Source organism: Populus euphratica, unplaced genomic scaffold (assembly GCF_000495115.2).
Source record: "Populus euphratica unplaced genomic scaffold, PopEup_1.0 scaffold26.1, whole genome shotgun sequence".
NCBI lineage: Eukaryota > Viridiplantae > Streptophyta > Magnoliopsida > Malpighiales > Salicaceae > Populus > Populus euphratica.
The window spans coordinates 431,702-450,972 of NW_011499896.1; the positions used below are offsets into that span (position 1 = coordinate 431,702).

The 19,271-nt window shown below is 31.1% G+C and overlaps 2 protein-coding genes, 1 long non-coding RNA gene and 1 pseudogene across 5 annotated transcripts; 2 read left to right on the forward strand and 2 right to left on the reverse strand.

The window, feature by feature from the left end:
• Positions 1-544: 544 nt before the first annotated feature.
• On the forward strand, positions 545-1,747 carry LOC105132141 (probable arabinosyltransferase ARAD1; annotated as a pseudogene).
• Positions 1,748-2,056: 309 nt separating this feature from the next.
• On the reverse strand, positions 2,057-3,656 carry LOC105132030 (uncharacterized). Its single transcript, XM_011035286.1, has one exon. It carries the CDS (start codon positions 3,494-3,496, stop codon positions 2,294-2,296), a length of 1,203 nt encoding a protein of 400 aa, XP_011033588.1. The 5' UTR covers positions 3,497-3,656; the 3' UTR covers positions 2,057-2,293.
• A 2,144-nt stretch (positions 3,657-5,800) lies between these two features.
• APG3 (Peptide chain release factor 1) lies at positions 5,801-10,771 on the reverse strand. Its single transcript, XM_011035285.1, has 15 exons — positions 10,402-10,771; positions 10,263-10,319; positions 10,091-10,171; positions 9,888-9,945; positions 9,681-9,784; positions 9,287-9,338; positions 8,759-8,808; positions 8,262-8,327; positions 8,005-8,169; positions 7,652-7,724; positions 7,387-7,519; positions 6,992-7,049; positions 6,784-6,831; positions 6,301-6,384; positions 5,801-6,163 (listed from the first exon to the last, which is right to left on the reverse strand). The coding sequence occupies exons 1-15, from the start codon at positions 10,549-10,551 to the stop codon at positions 6,092-6,094; spliced, it is 1,251 nt and encodes a 416-aa protein (XP_011033587.1). The 5' UTR covers positions 10,552-10,771; the 3' UTR covers positions 5,801-6,091.
• Positions 10,772-12,236: 1,465 nt separating this feature from the next.
• Positions 12,237-13,288, forward strand: LOC105132028 (uncharacterized). 3 transcript variants are annotated; one of them, XR_843530.1, is made up of 4 exons: positions 12,237-12,312; positions 12,417-12,638; positions 12,822-12,846; positions 13,025-13,288. It is a non-coding gene; the product is annotated as an uncharacterized LOC105132028 (long non-coding RNA). The 3 variants fall into 3 exon arrangements; XR_843531.1 differs by lacking the exon at positions 12,237-12,312 and having other exon boundaries at positions 12,324-12,638; positions 12,717-12,846; positions 13,025-13,098; XR_843529.1 differs by lacking the exon at positions 12,237-12,312 and having other exon boundaries at positions 12,324-12,638; positions 13,025-13,098.
• The last annotated feature ends 5,983 nt before the right edge of the window (positions 13,289-19,271 follow it).

A 19,271-nucleotide genomic window follows, 5' to 3' on the forward strand; every position in this document is an offset into this window, starting at 1 on the left:
TTCTTCCTTTCTCTGAAAATAATAAGGTTTTTAGGTATAAATAACCCCTAAACTATCTAAGTAAGAGTTCAAATTTTTTTAACTCTTAAGATAAACTCATATAGATCTTAGAGTATTAATTAACTTAAAACTCAAAAACAAATATCTTTGTTCCTTGAATTTAAGACCTTATTTTCTTTCTCATAAATATACCGACTTTATCATTAAAGGGTCTTTAAATCCCTCTTGATTATGACTATTTTTTTTCCATGTACTCAAATTTTTATTGTAAGCTAGAAATTCCTTAGTCTAAAAAGAAAAAATCAAAGTATCTGAAAATATTGATTAATCACTATCTTAAACACTAAATAACTTATTATTTATATATTTTAGATGTTAGGACATCATTATTGGCATCTTCTATGGAAAATGAGCAAAAAGTCAGTTTATTCATGTTTCTCAAATGCTTTTTCCATGGTTAAAGAAATCTGATACAACAGCGGCTATGTTTAGGTTACGCCCTATGTGGCTACACCAACAACTATACCTAGCTACGCCCCTAGCAATGCACCAAGGTTAGGCCCGTAAACTATTTTTATAGAGGATTGTATATATAAAAAATCTCACTAAGATTTAAAGACTCTCATAATATATAAAAGATAGCATTATTTATTGTAAGTATTTCCTTCCTGCTAGGTTAAGTTTTCTAAACATATCTATTAATTTGGGGGTTCTGATGATACTTAAAAAAATCAAACAAATATTTTATACAATATACGCAACTTTATAAATATCTATATAAACAACCTAGATATTCCTAAGATTTATATTAAATATTTTCTAATTTAGATTTTTATAAGATATTTATTAACATATGTTTGGTGATTTTTATGTTCATCTTATCAATCAAATTGGTTTGCATTTTGAATTTTTTTTTTGGTTCAGGGAGGAGCTATTCCCGGGAACTTTACTACCTTCTAAAAGATGAGAAAGATGTACACTTTAAATTTGGAACCTATCGAGGGGATGGGATCGATAAAGCAGGCCAAGGGATGGCTTCTTGCAAATCCTGTCTAGATATTGCAGGGGATACGCCTTCCTCCAATCGCCTGTTTGATACCATTGCGAGTCAATGTGTTCCTGTGGTAAAAGTGATGGCATTGAGCTGCCATTTGAAGATGTCCTAGACTACTCAGAATTCGGTGTATTTGTTCAAGCATCTGATGCTGTTAAAAAGGGGTACCTACCGTATCTTCTTCGTGGAATTAAGAAAGACCAGTGGACCATATTTTGGGAACGATTAAAGGAAATTGCTTCACACTTTGAATATCGGTATCCATCCCAGCCTGGTGATGCTGTGGATGTGGTTTGGGAGGCTGTGTTACTCAAAAAATCTTCAGTACAATTTAGAAATCATAGGAAGAACAGATATACGAGATCAGAGGCTTTGCTGAAGAGAATTTGACATTAGAAAATGCTACTTCAAAGCTAAAGAAAATTCTTGGTCTTGCATCATGGTAGATACATATAGTGCTCAGCTGATTGCCAGTTTTGGGATCAGATTTCAAGCTTCTTTTTTTTTCCTGAATATCTGTAGGGTCAGCTGGTTTTCCTCTCCCCAACCCCACATAGGGATCTGTTCAGAGTGCTCAGGTAAGATGGCCTTTGAGCCTAATCAAGGGTCCCTCTTTCCTTCCCTTGTGTTGACTAAACAAAGGTATAAAACATCTAAAACAGACTTAGTTTCGGGTTATAAATTGAGTTTTCGAAATTGCATCACATATTACTAAAATGAATACCGAAGAGAAGGAACAGCACAAACAGAAGAATTCATTATGAAACTACCTTTGAGCCAACTACCTGAGCTGTATGGTATTTATATAAGTAGGAGGAAGAAGAAGACACCCAGCAACTGTGTTAAATCTCTGATTGAATGGTATTTATAAGAAGTTATTATAAATTAGGAATTTCTGAGCTCCTGACACCAGAAACCTCATAAATTAGGAAACCGCAAGTTTAGAGAATATTAAGTTTCAACGTGTAAAACCTTCCTAGGAAGGCCAAGCTGATTGTAATAAAGTAGTAAATTTTAAGGTTTAAGTAACTTCATTTGCAAATATAGAGTACAAAGGACAGATAGATTTTTAGTAGCTAAAAAACATTCTATTTCTCAAAGAACAAGACTGGACTATTAGTGCTCTTGCAAATATAAATAATGTCAGAAACCAAGCAAAGTTAACAATAAGTACAGTGAACAACTGCTTTGATTTAAGACTAAAAACTGTAGGATCTCAGCAATTTCTTCATATCCAAATCATACTCCCTCAGGATCCACCTTCCCTTCATAGATATTCAATAATTGAGGTACTTCCTCCTCAAATTTGGTCACAAACCTCTCCAGAAAGCGCTTCTCCACAGGAAGCAACACGGTATTCAAGCTGATATCTTTCTTTATCAAACCCTTTGACCACAAAACCTGAATAACCTTACACCTGGGGATAATTCTCTTCTCTAAGCTTAAAAACAAGATAACAGGGCAATGCACAATCTCCTTTGAAGGCCACCCCATCTTGTTCACAAAAAAATCCATTCCTTTCATGATTTTCTTCTCCGATAGCATCATACAATGGGGATGCTTTCTAAATGCTGAAAGAATGTCATCTTTAGTCCAACCCCACCTCTTATAAACCTCAAAGCAGCGTTCCCAAATTGACTTATTGCACTTTCCACAAAGGGCATGCACAGCCAGCACAAAAGTTGATTTATTTGGATCAAATCCCATTTTTCTCACTTCCTCTACATTTTCACTAAACTCTTCATGACTTTCCATCATAGCTTCAGGGAAATGAGTAAGCAATAACGAAATGCAAGAATGTGGCACGCCTAGTTTTCTCAAAAGCTCAAGATTTGGTATAAGATTCTTTGAATGATCCTCTAGAAATATCCAAGTGGTACGCTTAAAAGCAGAAACAATCTTTTCATCAGAACGCAAGATGGTTTTGAGAAAGTTATAAGAGGGTACAATTTGGTTTTCCAAGCTTCTAGTCAATAGGGTTGGGTCTGAAGAAAGAGTTCTGGCAAGGTGAGGCCTTGACATACCTAAAGAGAGAAAGAAGTCAAGTTTAGGCAAAAGTGTATTCGTAGGATTGGATAAAAGAAGAAATGGGCGCTTTTTAACAAGACTTGAGATCTGGGTTCTGGAGAATCCATGGTTTCTTAAAAGGGCCAAAACGGAGTCTGGTCTTTCAGCGGATTGAAACTGTACCTTTTGGGATGTTAAGATTGCAGATTCCAAGGGCAACCCACATGAATGTACGAGGTAGCTGATTGTGAAAGAGTCTTGTTCTGTTGAAATTTTGCAGCTGATTGGTTTTGGAAGCGGTTGATTTGGAAAAGAGACATGTGGGTTTTTGTTGAATTCTCGTGAGAAGGAGAAGTGTCTTTTGGAAGGGGAAAAGGAGAAGATTGATGATGGATTGTCCAATCTTACACAACTGATATTTTGGATGAGCTCCATGTTAGAAATTTTTGGAGGCTAAAGAATGCCTGCGACTCGCTGCTTGTAGTGAAGGAGCGTACCGTCGGTTTAAACCCCGGCCACTCACCAGGGTTTTATTCGCCCTTATCGGTATAGGCTTGGCTCTCCACTTTTTGGAGGCTAAAGAATGCTTGTAGTGAATGAGCGGAGCGTCCATTAGCCACAGGGTTGGAGTAAAAAAATCATGACAGCCATGAAAAGTTGAGATAGCAAAGATAAATCATTAATATTTTTTAAAAAGTAAAAAAATCATGACAACTATGAAAGGTTGAGATAGCAAAGGTAAATCATTAATATCAAAAAATAAAATTGTATTCTTTTAAGTTTAGAGTTAAATAAAAAATAAAAATCATCAATAATAAATAATAAAATTATTTTTTTTTAATTGAGGTAAAAAAAAGCATTAAACAAAAAAAAAATACCCTGAATGTTGCAAATCAGCCTATCAAACTTCTACTTGGATAGTAAACTCACTTAGATTAAATGATTTTTTATAATTTTTAAACCAAATATAAAATAAAAATAAAAAAAGAAATCCAGCTGCATAAATCTAAACATTAAAAAAAAATAACCTAGGTGTGTGAGCTTTTTAGCTCAACCAAAACACCTGAACCTATCTTATTGTTTTCTAATTTCTTGAAGGTGTGAACAGTGTAAAATAATCAATAAACAATGCATCATTTATTTTCTATAGTTTTTTTATAAAATTAGAGTTTAATTGTTTTTCAATTTAAAACTCATTCTTAACCCCAAACATCTAAAACATACCATAAATATTTTTGATAAACCTATTTATGGTTACCAAAACCCAAAACAAAGCTCAACAAATCAAAATCAATTTGAAGCCAAAATGATTTCTGCCATTTGATCTACTTCCTTGGGCAATTAAAAAGGAAAAAACTCATGTCAAACTATCCTTAAAAATTTTTTAAAACTCATTGACACCAAAATAATATCTAAATTGTCACATTAGCTTTCACTATGTCAAAAAAAAATGACCAAAGGAAAAAAAAGAAAAAACTCATGTCAAACTATCCTTAAAAAAATTTTAAAACTCATTGACACCAAAATAATACCTAAATTGTCACATTAGCTTTCACTATGCCAAAAAAAAATGACCAAAGGAAAAAAAAAAGTAGGTATTGGTAATTTTTCTTTTAAAGAAAGGAAAATATTTTATATATAAATTTAAAATTATTTACATATTAGATAATATTTTTATCTAACATTGAGAATGAAATACATTCAACATTAAGTTATTCAAGTTGACATATGAAAATTATATATATAATTTTGAAAAAAAAATTAACTAAAAACCTGAATCTAGAATTAATATAATATTAAAGGATAAATTTATTAAAAAATAAAACCTCAATTTTTTTAAAACAAAAAACACTTAAATAAACTTAAATCAATCAATCAAATTCTCGATACAAGTAATAAACACTGTCAAATTGAATGAATCCTTCCTTTCATAGAATATTTTTTATTTTATAGATTTATATGACATTAAAGTAAATGTTATATTTTTTAAATAAAAAAATTATAACAAGCACATACGAAAGAGATAGTATAAGCTAAAAAACCATGGACGTGGAAGGAAGCAGAAGGTAGATACTTGATAAGAAAATGGGGACGTCTCTTGCACGTGCTTCCTCTCCCCATGGGGGCACCAATTGACCTTCAATTCATTACAATAATAATAATAAGAATAAGAATAAGAATCAGTGGAGAAATCGACAAATATTTTCTTTTATATACTTGGAAGGGTTACGGGCGTGTTGAAGGAGATAAGGACAGTGCTCCGCTGCGAGCGGATTAGAATGCTTGGGAGTATACGAAGACGAAGACGTAGTTTCATCCATGGCTAACACCTTGTGCATGTGAAGACGACCACCAAATACGGAGGAACCACGACGGGAGTTCAGGTAACTTGTTGCTTTTCATAGTGATGATGATAATTTACAAGTTGTGATAAAAGAGTGATAGATTAGAAGAGAAGAGGGGAGTCGGAACAGTTCAAGCATAGGAGGAAGAGGGTGGAAATGGAGGAAATATCTTGTTATTAATAAAGCGCAGAGGTGGTTTATAATATATATATAAAAGAAAATTTCTTGTTATTAATAAACAATTCACATAGCTTCTGCTTTTTAAATTTAAATTTTTTTTATCTGAAAAAAATACCAAATTAATATTTATAGCTTTAATATGCTGATATAAAAAGAATTGAAAAAAAAATTAATATATATTTAATTGAATTTTTTTTTGAAAAAATCATGCAACACACTTAAACAAGCATGGCATTGACGGACAACGTAGTTTCCTACAATCACCTTTAGCTAAATGGAAAGAATAGGAGGAATACATTTTTTACATATTAAATAATGGTCTACGTAACCTGTAAACTAGGCCGAAGTTCACATCCTGGATACAAATAAATTTGCTCCGTATGTAAATAAATACAACCATGCTTAGAATGTTGATCCTCCACATGCTCAACAGCATTTCTTTTCAAGGGTTTCCACTACTTAACAAATCAAGTTTCAAAATCATATTCTGGCAAAAAGCTGCAAATCAGCCAGCTGGTGCACCTACAGACTCTGCAAGTTCTTCCAGGAGCTCCTTCTGCTCCAGAGCAGAACAAGCCTGCAAGAAACAAACATTTCCAAGGCCGTGGATTTAATGTTATATTCTTTTACATTTGAAAAGGTAAACTATTTAATTATTAAACCATATTAAAAAAGGAAAAAAAAAAAACCCGAGAATACTGCAAGTTTAAATACCTGAACTGCATTCTCTATATCGCCAGCAAGAAAAGATGTCAGCTCAAAGTTCATCTTTAACCGGTGGTCAGTGACCCTATTATCCTGATGAAATAACAAATAGAGGGGTTATAACCTTCCACTACTTTTTTGGTTTGAAGACTCCAGCCTGTCTCAATACCAAACAACATCAATGAAGCCAACTAGACAGACATTGGCAGCTTTCCATTAATCAATCAGGTTCTAGTTAACCGCACCAAGTGACTCTTAAACCTGCAATTCCCACCTCTTTATTTTACATTACCAATAAATTACAAGGTCTTCTCAATTTTCTTCTCACAAAGCTTTGAAGCATTTATCACATCTTGGCCATTTACAATCCATCATTGGTACAATTTTACTTGGCTCTTAATAATCACGAAGGAATCTCATCTTTCTGAAAAGCATGTTTGGTACCACATTAAGCTCAAAGTAGAAAAGCAAAAGCAAAAACAATAAGCATACCTTGTAGTTGTATGTTCGAATCTTTTCTGCACGAGCACCTGTACCAACCTGCATTTTGGAAAATATAACTGAGGACGCTTGATTTAATGACCTTCATGCATAGATGATTTCATTATGAATAACTAGAAGCTCAGTCATCAGTAGTGTTCTTTCTTCCCATAATAGATACTTTTGCGTGCATATTAAATGACCTGGAAGCAAGATATACCTGCATTTTTCGCTGATTTCTTATTGATTCTTGCTGTTCCCTGATCTTTATCTCATACCTGTCACAAGGTTGATGGATTATTATAAATTTACCAGAAAAGAAGCAACAAATGCAGCTCAGGTGTTAAGTCCATCTCTCAGTCTACCAATAAATAACTGTAAGTATAAGATGTGTACCAGAAAAGTATGAGCATAGATCAAAATGATAGAATCATTCATTTAGTGCAGCTATGCTCATAAGTGTAAATCCCTCATGGAAGTTTAATCATTTACCTCCAGGGAAAGGGTTGAAGAAATGAAGCATAGATGAAAACTATAGCACAGAAGTTTAATGTGTGAAACAAAAACAATTTGAACTTGCAGAATAAAGTCATGTTTTGGGTACTTATTGCTCACAGTTTTGCTCGCAGAAGTTGGAGAGCACGATTCTTATTCTGAAGTTGTGTCCTTTCTTCAGTACAAAAGATGCGGATTCCTGTTGGTTTGTGAATAAGATCAACAGCTGTCTCCACCTTGTTGACATTTTGCCCTGTGGGACAATCATGGAAAGGAACATGTTTACAGAGATGTCTCTTTCCTTTTTCGTTCTGTAGAGAACGAAAGTCATGGAGAACTAATAGTCTGATGCTGAAATGTTAGCTCAAGCTTTCCTGTTGCATACCTCCAGCACCTCCAGATCTTGCTGTTGTGAGTTCATAGTCTTTTGGATCAATCACTACCTCCACTTCATCAACCTAGTTTATATGAAGCATAAGCACAAAGAATAAGACATGCTGATTATGGAGAGGACATAAATGCTAACATGAAGTTTACAAGCACAGTGACATATTGAACACATAATTAAGCAAAAAATAAACCATGTTCAGAAATTATGGAACCACTTTGATATTTTCCTTACACGTGAAAACTTTGTTAAAACAAATTCAGGATTTAAGTGAGCAATTTGCAATTCCTCCAAGCTTTGCCACTGTCACATGTATATAAAACAAAGTGCTCAGGCATGATGTAATGTACCTCAGGCATGATAGCTACAGTTGCAGTAGAAGTGTGCACACGTCCCTGTGCTTCTGTCTGAGGAACACGTTGAACTCGATGGACACCAGACTCGTATTTCAATTTACTGTAGACACTTTTTCCTTTGACCTCCATCACATAGGTTTTGTATCCGCCTTTCTCAGCCTTAATAAGGATTATGGCCAGTCAAAATGAAAAAAAAAAAAAAAAAAGGTTTGCATGTTTTTAGCTGATACAGCAGCAACACTATTACCTACCTCAGAACTTGAAATGACAGAGACCTTCCAAGAGTTCTGCTCACTGTATTTCTGATACATACGGACCTTAGCATTGAAAAAGATGTGTAATATAAGGGTGCGCTCGAATGGTATAGCGAAACTTGCAAGCAAATCATTTGGAAGGGGAAAGAAGATAACAGAGTGCAACTATATAGATAGAACAGCAATCCCTTAATAATAAAATTGATTCTACAGCAACACCCACATCCACATTATTAACGGGGTAACCCAAAAATTTTGTTCAGCTATTGTTAGAAAGAAAAGAACACCTAGCCACTCAATAAACAATATTGTTACTCCATCTAGAAAGACAACAGGCATAATCATTTTATTTCTTCGTACTTTTCCAGAAAGTCCTCGCAATCTTTGTCCAATATTTACACCCAAAATTTTTACTCTAGTCTAATTTCCACTAGTTTCTGGTTTAGAAACTTTTACATAGCAAATTTGGAAGGTCGAGAGAAGCATGTACCTACAAGATCACCAGCCCATAGTCCAGCCTCGTCACCACCAGTACCTGCCCTAACTGCAAATGAAGAAAATTCGGTACCTGCCCTAACTGCAAATGAAGAAAACAAGGAGATCTATAAAGTGAGTGAAACGAAGACAATTCAGAGGATACACAAGGAACTGCATCAACTCTTTCTTTATCAAGTACACAATAAGCAAAGCATTTAAGCTGTAGCATAAACAGAATAACTCCGGAATTTTAAATAAAATAAAAGATGGTCATACAAAGGACACAATTTTAATCCACATCCACAAATACATTCCAGAAGAAAAATAATCATCCGAGATGACGGTAATCATAAATTAAAGACAAGCACTTCCTGCCTCTTGTTTTGTCCATAATTTCAAAAAATTTAGGTATTCAACAATTTCCATGTAAATGAACTAAAATAGCTTTATGACATACACATACAACATCACCTACATTGGACATGATTCACAAACAATTGGATAGTGCATTGTGTTTGACTGAAAAAGACAATATGCATATATACCTTCAAGTAATATATTCCTTGCATCAAGAGGATCGCTAGGAAGCAGTAATACCTATCAACAAAAGATACGAAAATAAGACCCTAAACTCCAAAGTAAAATAAAAGCAAAGATAAAATAACTGAAAACAACAACAGGAATGTGATGGCAAGAATGAGATGAGCACAACATCTCCCTTGAAACTGCAAGACTCAACATCAATGATGAAACTAAAAGGACACTTCTACAAAAGGTCTCAAATTGAAATGACAGTGGTAATTTTTGTCCAAGCTGTCAAGATTGAAATAAGATAAGCAGAACATTACATCAAAATAATTGGACAAGCAAACTATTACAAGAACTTATCTAAGAGACTAGAAACTGAACATGATAATGACAACATAGAAAGGAAAAAACCGTAAGTTTCTCTTCAAGCTGTTTGAGTTCACTGGATAACGACTCAATTTCATATGCTATCATCTCTGCCATGTCTTCATCATTTCCATCCTCTTTCGCTAGAGCTGTCATGGATTATTAGTACAAACATCCTTCAATCTTATATTCCTTCTTTTTTTCACAAAAAAAATATATATATAAATAAATTAAGAGAAACGAAGTCGAAACCTTTAGTATCTTCTAGCATCTTTTCACAATCCTTGAATCTCTTAAAAATTGAAACCACCTAATTATCCAGACAAAATACAATAGCGTATCATAATTGAGTAAAAAATATGGAGTAATATTTAAAAAAAAAAAAAGAGAAATTGAGTAAAAAATATGGAGTAATATTTTTTTTAAAAAAAAGAGAGAAGAGAAATGGGATATACCTCGTCAAGCTCAGCCACAGACTGAGCCAGCTTTTGATATTCACTGGGATTTGAAACAACATCTGGGTCACCCAGCTTCACCTACACAATCAGTGAAAAAAAAAATCTGAAAACAAAAACCTCCCTCCTGTTAAAAATCAAATTAATTTTTTTTTAAGGCAAATTTACTTACGGACAATTCTTTCCAAGTCTTCTCAGCAGATTCCAGCTTGGTTATCAAATATGGCTCCTGTATCATAACCAAACAGAAATAAGTATATCTACTTTTAATTACAGAGCCTTGATCAATTGCTCATTCGTTTTTAACGCACCGCCATGCAAACGATTCTTGGAGTAGTGCTGCGAGAAAGAGAGGGTCGAAGGAAGAAGATACGACTTGGGGTTTGGCGAAAATGGTGGGGGTGTGGTATTGTTGGGGACATTCGAGCTGTTACGCTCGTCGTTGCTAAGCTATTATTCATGCTTCTTCTTCTTCTTCTCGCTTGCCGTTTGCTAAGTTTCTGATAAATAAAGAAGCCACGAAAAATTAAGTGGCTTTTTTTTTTTTTTTACCTTTTTCTTATCTTTTTAAGACCTGAACTTGACAGGCAGAAAGAGCTATGGAGGAACTGATAAGGGCGGGTCTCTGCTCGAGTGATGTGGGTTAGGTTATCACCACAGATCTTCCTGCGTTTTCCCACAGCCTGGTTAGGTTATCCTCTCTCTTTTTCAATGGATATTTAACATTTGAGTTAATACTCACTCTTTGATTTTTGTGTTTAAAAAGTAATTTAACTGTTTTTTTTTTTTTTTCGAAATTAACTAAGAGAAAACCCAAAACATGTTGCAAAAGTACCATGGAAATACCTTGATTTATCGTGGATTCAAATAACAAGATTACTATTTTATCCTTTTTTTTTAAATAGTTTATTATGGATAATTGAATGTTTTTATATGGTCCATTAATTATTTTATATTTTATTAGAAACCTCTAGGCTCGTTATAATTACTTAATTATCGTTAAACTCAACAAATTGACGATCTTAATCTAGAACATTTTTGTATTTTTTAAAATATTTAAATGACTCAAATATTTTTAAAACATTAATTTTCTTTATTTGGGGTATTTTTTAAATCTCTGCACAATTTTTTTTATTATAAAGTTTGTTTATAGGCAATTTTATAATTTAAGAAGTGTGCGTGTCTATATATATAAAGGTTGTTGACGCTTTCGTGCACACATGGGTGGTGTGATTGGGATCATTGAGTGACAAAACACCATCTTGTGCAATAATAGCCTTTGAATCATCTCGATATCCTCCCATGATGAGGCAAGGCATCTGGCAAATGGCGGTCTTGGTGTTTGCAATCCCTATTTTTCTCTCTCTCTTTTTTTTTTTCTTATTTTTTGATTTTCATATATATCTTTTTAAAATTTTGAACATTTTTTAATTTTTAATTTATTAATATTTAATATATTTTTTATTACTATTTATTTTATTTTAAATTATTTATAAATTTTAAATTCTTTTTTAATTTCATCTCCTTTTAAGTTTTTTTAATTAAATTTAATTTTTATTATTTAGATTGTTATTTTTTTAACTTTGATAATTTTTTAAATTTATTTTTTATTTTATAATTTAATATTAAATTTATTAAAAATTGAGTTTTTTTTATCGAGTACGAGTATAAGATTTCATGGAAGCGAAATTCAGAGATTAATATATTTTTACTTTTAGGTTTACTGTTTTTTTTCTTTTATTCTTTTTAAGTTGGTGTTTTTTTAATTTTAGACTTTAGTATTTATTAAATTAAAAATTAATTTTTATTATTTTTATTTATTTTTTTTAAATTAAATTTTATTATTTTTATTTATTTTTTATATATATAATTTTTTTATTAATTTAAAAAATAATCTAGGTTATTTCGATTTTTTTAGCTGTTGGTTTTTTTGTTGAATTTATGTTGATAAATCTTTTGAATTGATAATTTTTTTTATTTGATATGATCTTTTAATATTTGATAGAATTTTTTTCAAATTTAATCTTTTAAGGCTAAAGTTTTTTTATATTGAGATTTATAATTTTTTTAATATTTATTTTACCTCAGTTTCTTAAAAGTTAATTTTGATTGATAGAGTTTTTAAGTTTTACTAGATCAATTTTTATAGGACTTCATCTTTTGCAACTTGATCTTTTCTATATTTCAATTGATGCCTCGCTCTTTTTTTATTCTCTCTGCAAGTACAGTTACAATCTTTCCTTTACAGCTCAACCCTTCTAGTATCAGCTTATGTTTGCTTTTGTGTTCTTGATCTGGGTTTTGATTTGTTCTGGGTTTGATGCAGGATTTATTGAAATGAAAGAACAATGGAGACAGAGAAAGCAAACAAAACACACAAACACAATCACCGAGACAAGCTAGAGAGCTACTTCTTGTAAAAGAATTGAAGAATGATAGAGACAGAAAGCAAACAACTTTGTATTGTTTTTGTGTGCAAGACAAAGGTGAGATCTGGGGCTGGAAGCTTTTAAAAGGTTCTTCCTACGAGCTTTTACTTTCTTGCTCGGTATGTTTTCCTTCCTCTTGTAGTATCCATTTGTTTCACGAATTGTTGAAACTAAAAACCTCAGAATGTGTAAATTAGGGATTTTAGGCTTAATAAGTCAGGAAAGCATTGGATAGGCATGCATGATAATTGGAGAAATTGGATGCATTCTACTGCATAATTTTGGGTTCTTGTTTTCTTCAGAAATCTTGGCAGCAGCTTGTCTAGGGTATGTATTCTAATCTCTAAGTCCTCATTGAAGTGTTCTTGCTATGAAGTTTGTTTCTTCGATAAAAAATTCAAAACTTTATCATCGATGATAATTGGGGTTTTAGGACATGGTAATGTCTTTTAGGCCAACTCAATAATGGCTTCTTTTTTTTTTTTGGTGTCTTTTTCTTGTTAAGTTTTCAGGGACTGGTCAGTTGGATGAACAGGCTATGCTGTTTAGCTTTTGAGCAAGTATGGTGAAAGGAGCTTATAATGGTGTCTAGGTCTATGTTACGTGTGTTTAGTGTTTGTGTTCTTAATTTGCCCCTGGTTTAAGTGGATCAACCAAAAAGCATGTCCGGACACATGGCAGCCCCAACTAAATCTAAAAACAATACGTACCATCTCTGTGATCTCTATTTTTGCTGTACTTTGTAAAAAAATTGCTTTATGTGATGAGCTTCAACATTATATGGTGGTTTTTCTGTTTTCACGAAAAATAAAAGAATACTATTATATTGGTCCGTATTATTCGGTGGGTAAATAATTCTTTTTAAATGTAAAAAAAATATAAAGAATATATTAAATATTTTGGATTGGACAACAGAAAAATTTAAAAATTATTAGATTAGGATGAGTTGTCTACTCAATGCTAGTGTGTCTTGTTGATTGGTAAGACACAATACTATTAGGTTTTCTCGGCAGCAAAACTAACACTTAAGAGAAAAAAAAATTTAACTCAACTTAATCTTAAATAAAAAAATTATCATCATTTAACTTTTATATAATATAAAAAAATCTCAACAATTTTTTTAATTATATATTAAAAAATAAATAAGAAATCATAAAAAATTAGAAAGATAAAAAAATAAAATTGAAAATATGTGACAGTAAGATCCAAGGCTAAAAGAAAAGCATTTCAAACCAACCCAACTTCAAATAAAAAAAATAATATCACTATCCAGTTTTTGTATAATATAAATTTTTTTTATCAATTTATTTTATTTTTATTCAATAAAAAATTAAATAAGAGAAAAAAATCTAAAAAAACAAAAAAATAAGATTAGAAATATCTGGTAGTAGGACCGAACGCTAAGAAAAAAGCAATTCAACCAAAACTCAAATGAAAAAAATTATCATTGCCTAACTTTTGTACAATATAAATTAAAATGTATTAATTTATTTTCTCTTTACTATATAAAAAAAATTCATTAAAAGAACAAGAAAAAAATCAAAGAAACATTTAAAATGAAAAAATATATTTAAAGAACCAAATGAGTATTAAGTATACAAGAATGAAAAAAAAAAATATATATATATATATAAGCTAGAAATAGACTAGAAGCATATTAAGTTTGAAAATTTATATGGATGAGCTATAATAAAAGTAATTGGCATTGAAATTGAAAGTGATATTGATGAGCCAATAACGATATAATGGGTGATGAGATAAACCGTCAAAATAGTTAGTTGAAATAAAATAAATGCCTAGGTAAGTAAAGAAGGCCTAAAATTGTAATTAGGAGTTGAAATAATGGCATGAATTAATTACTTCTGCTCATAGGATGAATTGGAGAATAGATAAAATATGACATGGAAGGGAACATAATATGAAAAATATGTTACAATGAATTTGATAAACATAGAAGAAGTGAGTGAAAACTTGTGTTGAGATGAACTATAGAATAAATGGAAATTAAGGAGTAGTTACATGTGTGATGACAATAATTTTATTTGTTTAATGAAGAGAAAGAGTTTATCGGTTGTCGATGAAGTATTAAATTAAACAGAGCATAAATGGTGTGCTTATAGAAAGATTAATGATATTGGTTTTGTTTATTTAGTTGTAAAATGTAATAACCATGATATAAATACACGTTAATTTTTGTGATCTTGTGTGTTACTAAGTGGATCAACCAAAAAGCATGTCCTCTACGACACATTGCAGCCCCATCTAAATCTGAAAACAATACGTACCGTCTATGTGATCTCTATTTTTGCTGTACTTTGTAAAAAAATTGCCTTTTGTTATGAGCTTCAAAATCATACGGTGGTTTTTCTGTTTTCATGAAAAATAAACGAATACTAGTATATTCATCTGTGTTATGCTCTATATAAATAATTTTTTTAAATATAAAAAATATAGAGAATATATTAAATATTTTGTAACTATAACAAAAAAATTTAAAAATTGCTGGATTTAGATGAGTAATCAAACCCAATGCCAGTAGGCAGCACGATACAACTCTATTAGGTCCTCTTAATAGTAAGATTAACACTAAAAGAAAAGAAATTTAACTTAACTCAATCTTAAATAAAAAAATTATTATTATTAATTTTTGTATAATATAAAAAAATCTTATCAATTTATTTTTTCTTTATCATATATGAAAAAAAAATTAAATAAGAGAACATAAAAAAAATTAAAAAGGCAAAAAAATAAAATTAAAAATGTGTGGCAATAAAATGCTAAGAGAAAAGCAATTAACCCAACCCAACCTCAAATTAAAAAAAAAATATCACCATTCAGTTTTTGTACAATATAAAAAAAATCTCATCAATTTTTTTTATTATATAAAAAAATTCAATAAAAAAAATCTAAAAAATAAAAAAATAAAATTAGAAATATCTGATAGCAGGACTCAACGCTAAGAGAAAAGCAATTTAATCCAATGTCAAATAAAAAAATTATTATCATTTAATTTTTGTATAATATAAAGAAAGTTTTATCAATTTATTTTTTCTTTATCATATAAAAAAATTCAATAAGAGAACATAAAATTTTTTTAGGAAACATTTAAGATAAAAAAATATATTTGGAGGAATCAAATGAGTGTGTTAAGTACATAAGGATAAAAAAAATGTATATATAAATCAGAAATAGAGAAATAGACTAGAAATATATTGAGTTTGAAAATTTACATTCATGGGCTATAATAAAAGTAATTGGTATTAAAATTGAAAGTGATTGATGAGCCAATAATAATATAATGGATGATGAGATCAATCGTTAAAATTAGTTAGTTGAAATAAAATAAACACTTAGATAGGCCAAGAAGGCCTAAAATTGTAATTAGGAATTGAAATAATGGCATGAATTCGATAAATAAAAAAGAAGTGAGTGAAAAGTAGAATAAATGGAAATTAAGGAGTAGTTGCATGTGTGATGATAATAATTTCATGTATTTAATAAAAAGAAAGAGTTCATCGGTGATCAACGAAGTATTAAATTTAAAAGAGCATAGATTGGTGTGCTTATAGAAAGATTAATAATATTAATTTTATTTATATAGTTGCAAAATATAATAATCATGATGATATAAATATTCACTACAATTTTTGTGATCTTGTGTGTTGCAAGCACCCTCTTTTGAAGGCCCCGGTTCAAATAAAAAGGGTTATCAAGCTACTTGGCTCGTTCTATTGGATAGGTACTAGTATTATCTAACGATTGTATTGCAAACAAGTTTATGCATGTAATGTATTGTAATTGTACTAATGTGTAAGTATAAGTTATATATTAATATACTTTTGAATAAAATTATTGGAAGGTAATCTTGATGATGTTCTTGTGATTTTATATATATAAATCCCTCATTCTTCACTCATTTAATTATTTGAAATGTGCAATTTGCATTGAAATTTCCAGGGCGTCACGGCCTTCTTGTATGTTACTGCCATGAGTAATCCATAGCCCTCAATGTTCTTCTTTTTTCAGAGTGGATAGCTTTTTAACAGATAACCTGAGGAATGATTTGCTATTCTACTATGTATCGAATGCCTAGGCATGTGCCTTTGCAAAACCCATTTTAATGTATTATACGTTGGGACAACCTTAAAGTTAAATGAAATTAATACAAAACTCCTAAAACCTAAAAAATCACAAGCACTTTAATGACTACAGGATCTGCCATTGTTCCAAAAAAAGGAAGAGAGTATTGTTAATATTTTGCAAATGCAAGCAACATTCATTCTGCTACGCTGACAAGGTTGATGCGACATCATATAGCCCATTAAAAGGAGGCCTGGCAAATGAATGTTGTTTGCAATAGGAAGAGGCCCACGTGTAGTCCTGATCCTAGGAATTCATTCCACCTTGTTGTCTCTTAACTCTTGTAGAACACAGAGTTCAAGTATGAGACATCAAAGATGTCGTGGGATAAATCCTGATTCCTCTTTTCTGCGTCTAATAATAATAAAGCTTAGGGTTTTGTGGTTAAGGGGCAATTTCAGGTCTATTTATGCTGTTTATTGGGCAATAATTGGTAGGCTTGGACAAGCAAAGATCATATCAACAAGCCCAACGGCATGCAATGTAGCATCATGCCCTTCATAGGATTAAAAATGGTGGGCTCCCATGTTTTCTGCAAACCATAATTGTAACCACAGAGTTTGCTCATCTGTCTAATGATTCAAAGGTCCCTTTCCCTTCATGTGCAATTCCCCTTTTGGCTTTCACCCAACCTTTTGCTCCCTCTACATACCATGGCTCACATAGAGATAAAAATAAATAATAAAGGTGTTTTTTTTCTTCTTTTTTAGTTGCCTATTTGGCGTTGAAAAGTAATATATCTTACGTTGTTAAGTGACTATGAGTAAAGATTGCAAGACATAAAATAAAATAAGTTTATCAATACTGAATTTTTAATAAATTACTATTTGAAAATTACCAAAATAAAAAAATATTTTTTGGTTGATGAATTAGATAATTGCTATGCTGCTGCTGCAAAAAATACTAAGTGTTTGTTTTACATGTGAAAAAATAATGTCCAGCACAAGGAAAATCTAACAAAATTGAGCTTCCATTTAGATTATATAAAAATTATTTTAATATCATCTAATTAATCTGACGAGTTCAAAAAATCTTGAGTAACAAAAAAAAATGATTTGATTTAAAAAATTAATATTTACATGTAACGGAATGGTAACGTTACATGAGCAAAGAGGGCACCATAAAGTATGGTGGGGGCTATAGTGTTGGTTTTAACATACAATAGAGACACAAAGTTGAAACGCACAAATACTTTAGTGTTTAACACTGCCGTATAAGTGAAGATCTTGAACCCATAAGGCCATCGTCTCCTTGCTTCCTGTTTGCATGTGTAGTGAATAGAGAGAGCTGAAATAGCTACTCAAATATTTTGTCACCTTTCTTGACTCGAGACAGCAAGTCCCATTATTGATTCTTCAGGCAGCAGTCTCATTATTTAAGTCTTCTGATTGGCGCCAAGTAGTGTCATGCAGTGGAACTTGCACTGAAAGTGAACAGAATGAACATCATGTCACAGCATTACACAGCCAGAAAATATGCCAGCCTTCTGCTCGGCCTTTCTTGGTCCAATTCAGACAAATCAATCCCAGATCCAAGGCCTGATAACACACTCCTGATCTACAGGGCTTGGTCATTTGGCAAAAGCCATGGACGGCATTCGATTCTAGACATTAAATAAGATGCTGACTGTTTCAACGGAGGGGCAAAATCAAGACAGAAGGCAAGAGAATAAAAAAAAGGAGGCAGCCAAGCCCTCTGTCTACGCCTGCAAAATCTGTGAGGATGGGGGAATTAGCAGAGACCCCAGTATCTTAAAGAAAGAAGAGCTTAAAGGCAAATAGCATAGGATTCATGAACTTTTTATATATAGCTACCAATTAATTAGGTGTTGTTGGTAACATCACCAGCCGTAGAAAGGCTGGAATTGATGGAATCATTATTACCACTGATCGTGCAATCTCAAGTTATGATTAAGCCAACAGTCATCATAATTCAAACATGCCAACACTAGATGTCTACTGACCCACATATATAGATACACACACCAAGCTTTGTTTGAGGCAAAGTTCTAAATCAAACATGACTCGGAGGGTGGTAACCAGTATTTGTTTGTGAGAGCATATGTTAATAAAATTTCATAAATTATTTTAAATAAATATAAATAACAATAAAAAATTTAATTAAAAAAATGATGAGAAAAACACAAATAAAAATAAAAATAATGAGGACTAAAAAAAGAATTTAAAATAAAATATATAATAAAAAAAAGATTGATGAAAAAATTTGATATAATTAACAAATAACAAGAAATTTATGAATTTTTCATATTTTTTAAAAATATTTTCTGTTCAAAATAAAAATAAATTACTTTTATAGAAATTAAGTTAAATTTTTTATTAAAAAATGTTTTTCATAATAAATAAACACAAAAAAAATTTCTAAAAAATTTCTAAAAAATCACTTTTCAATAATAAATAGAGTATAAGTTCATGTCTTTATTTTTTAATTATTTGTTTTTAATGCTCACCATTTTCGTTAATTTATTATAATCATACAAAGAAAATAGTAACATAGCATGTTCCAAAAATCTCAAATCTTTGATGTTTTAGCTTAAAAATAATTTTTTAAATAATTTTTAAATTATTTTAATGTGTTAATATCAAAATAAAATT

Coding starts and splice junctions, on each gene's coding strand:
- LOC105132030 (XM_011035286.1), bottom strand. CDS start 3,496: ATGGAGCTCATCCAAAATATCAGTTGTGTAAGATTGGACAATCCATCA.
- APG3 (XM_011035285.1), bottom strand. CDS start 10,551: ATGAATAATAGCTTAGCAACGACGAGCGTAACAGCTCGAATGTCCCCA. Junction 10,172..10,262: donor AGACTTGGAAAGAATTGTCC/GTAAGTAAATTT, acceptor CTGATTGTGTAG/GTGAAGCTGGGTGACCCAGA. Junction 6,385..6,783: donor TTCGAACATACAACTACAAG/GTATGCTTATTG, acceptor TTATTTCATCAG/GATAATAGGGTCACTGACCA.